The following is a 9,679-nucleotide window of genomic DNA, read 5'->3' on the forward strand; positions in this document are numbered from 1 at the left end:
GGCAGAATGACCCACAGTAGCCTCTTTGACTGGCCTCGTCCCACAGGAACTGTGGACAGTAAAAGGACAAAGTCAACTTCCTCGGCTCCGTCAGAAATGTTCTCCTTTTAGAATGAAGAGGAAAAACAGATTTTTAAATAAAGCAGCAGAGAGGAGGGAAGTAAGGCTGGAGGGAGGATAGAGACTATGTGAGAGAGGAAGAGATGGAGGCAGGGAGGGAGGAAAGCGTGAGGACTCTCACAATGAGGCTCTTTGTGCAGTGAGGACGGGGCTCCCTGGCCTGCTTTCCTTCCCTTCCCTTCCTTCTCTCCCTGACTCACTTTCTTTCTTTGCTTTCCTGCCCCTCTTTTTCCTTCTGTCTCCAATTCCTCCATTTCTACCATCCCCTCCCCTATGTCCCTTGTTTTTGACAACTCTGCAGAGTCATGCACACATAACAGTCTCCCTCAAGAGTGGCTGCACCTGGGCCTTGGCCAGAGTAACAGATATGAAAGACTAGACATCCTCCACTTCCATTCCTCCAGCGCCCACTGTCCCTGTGTACATATGTGTGATCTCCCCTTCTCTCCGCCAACAGATGGATAAAGGGCCTTATTAACCGATACACACTTATTTCTTCATCTTCTCATTTTCTCTACTGAGTGCGATTGTGTGCATGCTGTCCTCCACAAGCATGTTTGTGTTGTGCCAAGTGTGCATACAGGGGGTGGAGTGCTGTGTGGGCAGTGGGAGGGAGGGGATGGTGGGATTTGGAACCTATAAATAGCCTGCTGTGGACTAGTGGACCTAACTCAGCTTGTGTCTCTGGCCACAAGGGATTTTCACTGCCCGGCCTGTGTTGAAGACACAGCTCGGGACTAAATGGTTCACAGAGGTTGCTAGGCTGCACCGTGGCTCAAATACACAACCCACTTTCAGCACTCAACACACACATACTCCCCCCTCCAGTCCCAATGCAACCCTCCACTAAACAGGCTCCACCCTGCTCACAGTCGAGGCCAATAGAGTCAAGGGCAACTAGCACCTGAGAGTTGAAACAGGAGACGGGGCAGCTTCAGGTCATCAGAGTTTGTTTAAACTCTTCTGTAATTCAACTGATTTACGATGAAACAACATGTGCAAAATCAGCGCTGACTGATAATTTAATGTGGAAACTGCTACTGAGGATTATTTTCAAGATGGATTCATTTACCGGTTATGTTGAGTTAAACTTATCATCGAAGAAACGTCAAAATAGGAAAAAAGGGCATGTTACAACACCCCCAAAGGCCAAACTGACGGGAGGTTAGGAAACCAAAAATCATTAGACGAGGTATTGACTAATTGGACAGGAGTGACTGAAATGACTGACCGATTACTAAGTTAGTTACCACTCGACTTCCTGTTGACTTCCCAGTTGAGCAACTAATCCCTTTCTTCTCCAACCAGTTGCACAGATACATGTTCATCTGTTATTCTTAAAAAAAACTTCTTTCTTTTGCAATCAAATGAAAAAGTAACTTGATTTACAACTTTGGGGCTCACCTGTGGCTCACCTGATGATGGCCGTGCATCACTGAGTGGTTTCACATCTATATTTATGTAGAAAAATGATTAGATCTGATCTGTAATTGTCTTATTGCAGAGCATCAGGCTGCTGACGGAAAGAACATCAATTAGGATTGTAATCTTAATCCCAAAGCCACCTGTTAACACACATCACTCCAGAAGACAATACATTTACTTGGATTATCCCTGGTTTATCCTTCAGTTCAAACTGGATATGAACTCTATGAAAATGTACTGATTCATATATGGACGTTTGTCTGTTGTCCCCTAAATAAAGCCGAGGCCTCAGTTTGTGACTGTTTGAACAGATTTAGTTTCCATAACAGTAAAAACACAAGAACAGACACAGTTAGTTACACCGAGCCCTGCTGCAGCAGTTTTGATGTTGCACGTGTCTCAGTGCTGAGTTCAGTGAGTCATAATCTGATTATTTAGCTAACACTGACTGAGAGACAACTTCACTTCCTCTGGATTTGCAGCTGATCTGAAATCATTCCTTTCAGCTTGCTTAATGTGGATTTATTCATTTAAAAAACTGCATCAGCGTTTAATTAATTTGAAATCCGAGCTGAACTCATTGAACTCAGACACACCTTCTGCAGTGTGGAGGACTTTCATTTTCAAATCACTGATATTGTTTCTTTCAGATCTTCAGTTACCAGTGACCGAGCCGGACATCAACAATCGCCTTGAGTCTCTGTGTCTGAGCATGACAGAACACGCATTGGGAGGTACGTTTCTGACCCTGAAGATGAAACCTGACAGTAAAAAACACAATATTCAGTTTTCCTTTAGATTAAATATGGCTGAAGAACATGTCGGACCTCCCTCTCGTCACTCTGGGATCATGTTATTTAAAGGGGAACTCCGGTATTTTTAAACCTGGACCTTATTTCTGGCATGAAATACGTTCATCTACTCACCGAGAACAGTTTGGTAAAAGTCTGCGTCCTTCAGAAGATATTTAGATTCCTCGAGATCCATATAACGGAGTGAACGGGGCTTAGACGATGCAGCCTCTAAATAAGGCATTATCCACATACATGGCTGCAGCACAGCTCATTCACACCGGTAAGAACGTCCATCTTACTCAAAGTCGTCGTTCACGTTGTCAAAATCTGATAAATATCCTGCCATGTTGCACAAAACTATCAGCAGCAAACTCTGTGTGAAGTTAGCCGACTGTCACAGAGCACGGAGTGAATAAACTGTGCTGCAGGGGGGCGTGTGGATGAAGTGGTCCCAGTAGAGTGCCTGTGTAGAAATCCCTCCGTTAGCTCTCCTATAGCTGCAAGTAGCCACATAACAGCAGCTATGAGCTAACAGAGCTATAGTACACGTTCATTCATTCATTCTTCTTAAAGTATTGGTGAAATAAAGACAGATAATGCCTTATTTAGAGGCTGCATCCTCTAAGCCCCGTTCACTCCGTTATATGGATCTGGAGGAATCTAAATATCTTCAGAAGGACGCCGACTTTCACCAAACTGTTCTCAGTGAGTAGATGAACGTATTTCATGCCAGAAATAAGGTCTAGGTTTAAAGATACCGGAGTTCCCCTTTAAGAAGAACAGGGAATTGTGATTATCCCCCCCCTCCCGTAGATAATTGTAATATTGAAGATTGTTATGAAGGTGTGACAATAAGTTAGATCACAGCAGAGAGACGTCCGACTGAACTGTCCCAACTGAGAGTAAATGTGAACTAAGGTTCTAAATCACACAGAAATGATGTAATAAGATTACATTGTAGGTTAAAAGTAGACGAATAACATCAGTGAATCTCTGTTTGTTGAATAAATTACTCCCTCTTCTGCCGTGTAACACCTCAAGATGTGACTTGATATATTCTGGGAATTTTTGCCAACAATTTTCATTCTTTTGCTCGTCTCAGACGGTGTAAGGAGCTCTTTCAGTAACATTTAATATCCATGATGACTGTGCATCTTCTTTGCCCTTGAAGCGTGTTTGGTTACATGCTACACTGATGGTTTTGATTGGCAGATTGGTGGATAAGAGCCCTAAAAACGCACGATTCTTGACCCACCAGTAACTCCAGACTTGTTGGAACCCAGAAGGGTTTTTCCAGACGTTTGGTTCGGGTGGTTCAGTCTGGAGATCAGTTTAAGAAGGAACCAGAGGAGATTTACATAATCAAACCTTAGATTACATCAGAGTCAACCCAGTTACCATCCCCACCTGATCTCATTAGAAATCTGATCATTTTAAAACATTTTCAGGTTCCCTGTTTCTGCAGAATTACCCACGAGAAGACATATCAGCTACTTGGTGTAGGTGAAAGTGATAAGAATAGAGACTATTGAACACAAAATGAGCTTTTTAATCTGTCATCGTTTTACCATCGTTGACTTAGACGGGTCAGTTGGTGACTTACATTCCTAAATCCAGCGAGTTTCATTCAGGGTCTAAGTTTATTCTGAATCCTCATCACTAAAGTCTGCTGTGTGTAAAACAATGTCTCGCTCTCCGTCTGAGTTGTGCCACCTCCTTGTGTCTCCAACCCAAACATCCAGCTGGCGGAGCTGAACTTAAGAACCATGGAAACCGATCACAAGCAAGCCAAAGAAAATGACCCTTTCACGGGTGAAGGGAAAAGGATGTTGACATGTGGTCGGCAGGTGCTTCTGGGCTGATGTCAGCTGCTATATGTGAAAATTAGAATTATAATGACAAATATGAGAAGAGGAGTAAAAGTGAAACCTGATTTCATTTGGTTTTCCCTAACTTTAACAGAGGATTTCAGCCCAACTTTGGAAACTGCAGCTTCCTTTCCGTCACGACTGATTCAGTGATAACATACTTAAACAAGATTTAAATGCGTAAAAACACCAAGAATTAGTTGTGTTTGATTTATACTGAGAATGAGGCCCGGGCTTAGAGAATTCTTCAGTATAACAGCATAAAAAGAAGAAGACTCTGGGTTAGGATTAGGGTTGTTTACTCTGTCAGGAACCTTGTTTGGATGGATGTCGATGTTATCAACCTCAGCTTTTGTAAAGAGGATGCAGCATCGCCGTTAAGCCGCTCTGCCTGCATCACGACGGAGGCTTTATTTCTGTGGAAATAAAATGTCCACCGGTGCGTAGCTCAATAACATTTTGCTCCGCGGCCACACCAGAGGCAACAGCTGTCAGACAGTTGTTTTTCTCTGAAAGGCTCTATCAGTATTTTGACAGATGTGTTCTTCTCACCATGACAGCGTGGGCTCTGGCCCCTCGCTGTGCACCAGAGCAGCACAGCTACAAGCCTTCAGTTCATGGCACACAAGAGTAGTGCAGCCATGTTTGAACCCACAGAAGAAGGATGAATGGAAACCTAAAGACAGCTAAATGCTGTCAGGCTCTCATAGTTACATGGTTAATACCACATATGAAGTGATGCTGGGCAGCTATGAGATCTGAAATCTCTCTCTGCACCTCATCATTCGTATTCGTTGTCAGATCACAGCTGGAGCCTGTCCCAGCATGCACTGGGTGACTGATAGGGCAACAAGAAGGGTTAGTTTTGGAGCCTGAGGCCTCATGAGCACCTTTTTACTGTTTTCCGGAGCTTTGATTCCACATCCACACTGTTTACACTCACTGTGTCTGTGGATGAAGATCAGGTGGTCAGAGTTGAACGCTGATCTCTTCTCTCTTCAGATGGTGCCGACCGCACATCTACAATATGAAGTTGGTGCCTGAGTGAGAGCAGCAGGACGCCGCGGGTTCACGAGGCTCTCTCACGATAAGCCAGCTGAAGGTCACCAGTCCTCCCGTCCCCCTCCCTGCAGCCGTTGGTAGAGCTCAACCAAAGGACCGGGCGGGATCCAAGAAACACAAGCAGGCCGGTCATCAAACAGCTAACACAAGCTATCACGTTGGCACCTTCCATCGGGTTGGAAAAACACACTTCCTGCTCCGCCAGCGCGCTCGGAGTCATCTGCCTCTGAGAGCGGAGATAAAAGCATCGAACGCCGCTGGACAGAGGAGGAGCAGCGCCCCTCTGCGGAGACCGGAGGCATTACTACTATCCAGTCAGCTCCATCAGAAGGGAGACTCTGGACTCAGTGAGACCGAGGCCCCTACCAACACTTCCTGGCCCCCTCTCTTCCACTCGTGGCATCTTTCACATCGATAACATTACCTCAGACCCCAAGAAAAGACGAGACAAGCGGAGCCACAAGGATTCAGAGGGACATTTGGGATTTCCTGGACTGATTGCAGTGCAGACGGAGTGTCCAGCACAGAAGAGAGCTCAGGGGGGCCTCTTGTTCAGTGTTGGGTGGCAAAGATATCATCTATTATTGTATGTATTAATGTTTACACAGTGATGCTACTTTCAGAGGGTACAGAAACATGTTCAAAGCAGGTATGTCTTGTGTAATATTCTGTAAAGCCGTGACCGTCTGCAAGTTTTACGTCCCACAAGTAGCCGTCACACTAGTTTACAGTTAATGTGCTTACTCTTTACTTTTAGCTGCCAACAGGAAAAGACGTTTATATGGAGAGAACGAGAGGTGGAAGTAGAACGGATGTGTGGAGAAGAACAAGAGGAGGGAGATGATGTGGAGAACAGGCACAGAAAGTAGCAGAGGAAGGAATCAAGCTAAAGTGATACTGAGAAAGGAAGCGGATGTTTTAAGGAAAGACATCAGAGGCAGGACCTTTGAGGATGACGGAGGAAGATGATGTCATGTCTGATCAAGTGTGAGTGTTCGTGTGAGTAAGACTGCAGCAGGGAGTCAGTTTGGCACCACTCAATCACATATTGTTAATCAATAACTTGTACTGTATCAACTCTTTGAATCCAAAGCCTTTGCAGGCATTAGCATTTTTAAAAGGTATCTTTTTGAAAACTTAAATGGGAGATCGGTAAATCAGTGGCATCTGTCTGCATCTTCAGATATCTGCTTTAGTTACTTTGAGCTGTGTGATAAATGTCTTCATCAGAGGAAAGGAAGTTAGTGAAGTATGGAGAGGAGAAGAAGTCGGAGGGACTTGGTTTCCGCTCAGACGGCGTCGCTGAGAGGACGAAATATTAGAGAAAATGCACACCGTCAATCCATGAAGGGTAGTTTTCCCCGAGATTGTCTCGTTAGCGCTTACCTCCACCTGCTGGCCACATGCAGTCACTGCGGGACAGACTGAAGTCCACGGAGACGCAGGCTTACAGAGGACCGGCAGCTCGGTGGAAAATCATTGGTGAGGAACACTTGGGAAATCCTCACAGATTGCCGGTATCTGGGTCTTCTGCATGTTCTGTCAGCGCAGGTCGAAATAGAATTTATCTTCTTTCTTTTAAGTTCTGAGTCTCATGGTTATTCTGTGTCTTAATATTTATCCTTGGTTGCTTTTGTCTGGATTACAGACTTATTGAAATTAGGTTTGTACTGAAATAAGCTGGTTAGGTTCCAGGTTCCAGGTACCTGAGTTCTGCTTTCAGCTGAGCACCTGAACCGTCTCCGTTGGGGGGGGGGGGGGGGCTCCGATTGTTTAGTTCCTTTATTCTTATTTTTTTTGCGACTCTGTAGTATTTCCCTTGTATTATGCACTTGATATGATAATGTGATACACTAAAATCCAAAATGTTCGAGGCTCAACCACCAGTGCTGCAGTTTGGAGTCGACTGAAGGGATGAGCGGCGCCGCTTCATCCGACGCCACAGACGAAAACACCTCTCTGTCACCGCATGCGTTTGTCTGAAGGTTGGAGATGGACGGCCACGTCTCACACGACGGCCCCTGCCAGCATTTCTTCATAACGTGCACATTCTTTGAGGCATTTCGAGCAGCTACAAGCGTCCATTTGTTTCACGGGAGCTTGAACTCATCCAGAAACAGGGCTGCTGCGTTACCAGTGAGCGTTTTCTACGTCCTTCTGCGCAAAGTAAGCACACAGGTCGTGTTTTTCCAGCACAGACATTCAGTTTACGGGCAAATGTGTTGCAGATGAGTTTATTTAATCGGTTTATTTCTTCAGCTGTTCCCCAGCTTTTAAAACATCTGCAGCTGAAATGCTCGAATGTTTGCTCGTGTTTCAGCTTCACATCCGTGAGATTTCAGTCACTTTGGAGCCTTAGATCCATCTTAGATCTCCTCCAGATGAGTTCAGTGTCTCTGACTCGTACTAAAGTGACAGAAACACGCTTCGGTTCTGTTCTGGGGCTTTTCTCTGGATTGTGCAGCTTCAGACTCGCCTGCTTTAAGTGTGCGTCTCCTGCTCCGAGTCTCAGAGTCGGTCAGCTTATTTCCACCAAAGCCCGTCGTGTTCATCCTTCCCGGGCGGCCAAACCGACGCTCCTCCATCCGGATGGCGTCGTTCTCTTTCAGCGTCACTGCCGTATGAATCAGAACTTAAAGTAGAAACAGTTATTTATTCTTTTTTCATAGATGAAACTGATCATTTAGGTGTTTTATTATTTAAAGTACTAAATGTATTTACGTGTTATGGCTGGTGACCATACATACATCTCAAGCATTAACATGAAAGTTCTTTTCCTTTTCTTTGTCGTTGCTCTTGTTGAACTCTAACTTTGTTTGTATGTGTCGTGTTGAGGGTTTTCAGTTGAAGCCGAGACGAGTCGCGGAAACTTGGGCTCGTGGAGTCTGAACCTGGTGCTGTTTGGGAGAAGTTGGCATTATTCTGGAGTTTTCTCCTGAACAAATCCCACGAATAGAGCAGCTCGGCACCAACGGGGGGACAAATCAGGTCCAAATGAAGGAGCAGGGCGGTGCCGGTCCGCCTCTTCGTGGGGTTTGATTCAAACGAGAGAAATGATCAGTCATATAATCAAAGGGATTACAGAAACTGGTATTTTTGCAATATCTTTCTTTACTTTCATGTCACTGTGCCATGTTTGACTCATAAAGATGAAAAGTTCAGATCCGTTTCACATAAATACGCTTAATGTTCCTTTTAATCACTTTTCATGCAAATGCTGACTTGATTTTCTGGGTTTTAGTGGCGGCAGTAAAGTTGCGTGTATTCAGAGCCCAAAGCGGCGCCGGGGGGGGGGGGGGGCTCCACCTCTGCGCTCTGGGTCGTCGCTCGTCTCTTCAAACCAAACGCGGATCAGTGCACACGGCAGTATTAACAGTTAGATAACGCCTCGATATTCCAAAAATATTTAATGTACTTTAAGTGGAGACATGTACGCTGTTTTGTATCTTTTCTTTTTGTCATAGATCCTGCAGTTTAGTCAGTTTGTATCAGTATGGGATGCCGAGACTTGTTGTTGTTGTTGTTGTTGTTGTTTGTAAGCGCAGCTGCATCCATTCTGTAACAGAGGTGTTACCGCTTGACTGTGCTCCTTTTACTTTATTTAGTTTTATTTTATCAAAGAGCCGATGTCCTGTATTGACTGCAGGCTTACGTATATATTTGAGAAAAGAATATTGTATGTTTAATAATAAAAAAGGAGAAAAAAACGCCACAAAAAAAGGAGAAAAATTGCAGCAACAACAAAAAAAAGGTGTTATTTATATTTTCAAACCGCATGCACAAAGACTGGGAAGGTCACATTTAGAATAACTAATGGCAGTGCCTTTTTTATACTTGAGACATTGACCCCAAATGTAAAGAAAATGTGTTTTTTTTCGTTTTTTCCTGAAAGGATTTTCAGAAACGATGTGATGCGTCACGGTCGCTCTGCAGCCCCGACGCCTTCGTTCTTCCTCGTGTGATCCACGGATTTTTCCTTTAACGCAGAAAGAATCGATCATTTAGTTTTATTTACTTCCCTTTGATGCTGGATTTGTGTCAGTATCCACAGAACGGATTGTTTTTGTCCAAAAAATGTTGTCTTCTGGAGTTTGTATGAAAAAATATATATATATGAAAATAAAGGATCATTGAATTAGCTTTCATTTGGTGAAATGCGTCACTTCATCTCAACAGAGCTGCAGCAAATCATTAAATATTAGAACTTTATTAACTGCAGTTCAGCCAAGATGAATACAAACACTGATATCTTTCACATTTCTGCTTTACTCACCTTTATTTATCCCTGAAAACATCATTTCCTTTCTGCTCTGTTCATTCGAGGCACCATTTCTGCTCACAGTTAGCGATTAAAGCTGCTCGCAGTATTAAACAGAAAGAAGTTAGTTTGGACTCAGAGTTCAGCTGATC

The 9,679-nt window shown here is 44.2% G+C and overlaps 1 protein-coding gene across 2 annotated transcripts in view; it reads left to right on the forward strand.

The window, feature by feature from the left end:
* Window positions 1-9,414, forward strand: part of samd4a (sterile alpha motif domain containing 4A) — a 54,537-nt gene extending 45,123 nt beyond the window's left edge. For both annotated transcript variants that reach the window (XM_072379957.1, XM_072379958.1), the window contains 2 exons: window positions 2,196-2,279; window positions 5,210-9,414. In XM_072379957.1, the coding sequence (XP_072236058.1) occupies window positions 2,196-2,279; window positions 5,210-5,238 (113 nt within the window). In that variant the 3' untranslated portion in view covers window positions 5,239-9,414. The remainder of the gene's footprint in view (window positions 1-2,195; window positions 2,280-5,209) is intronic.
* The last annotated feature ends 265 nt before the right edge of the window (window positions 9,415-9,679 follow it).

The sequence above is a fragment of the Leuresthes tenuis genome, unplaced genomic scaffold, assembly GCF_036924035.1.
Source record: "Leuresthes tenuis unplaced genomic scaffold, fLeuTen1.0.hap1 SCAF_2, whole genome shotgun sequence".
Lineage (NCBI taxonomy): Eukaryota > Metazoa > Chordata > Actinopteri > Atheriniformes > Atherinopsidae > Leuresthes > Leuresthes tenuis.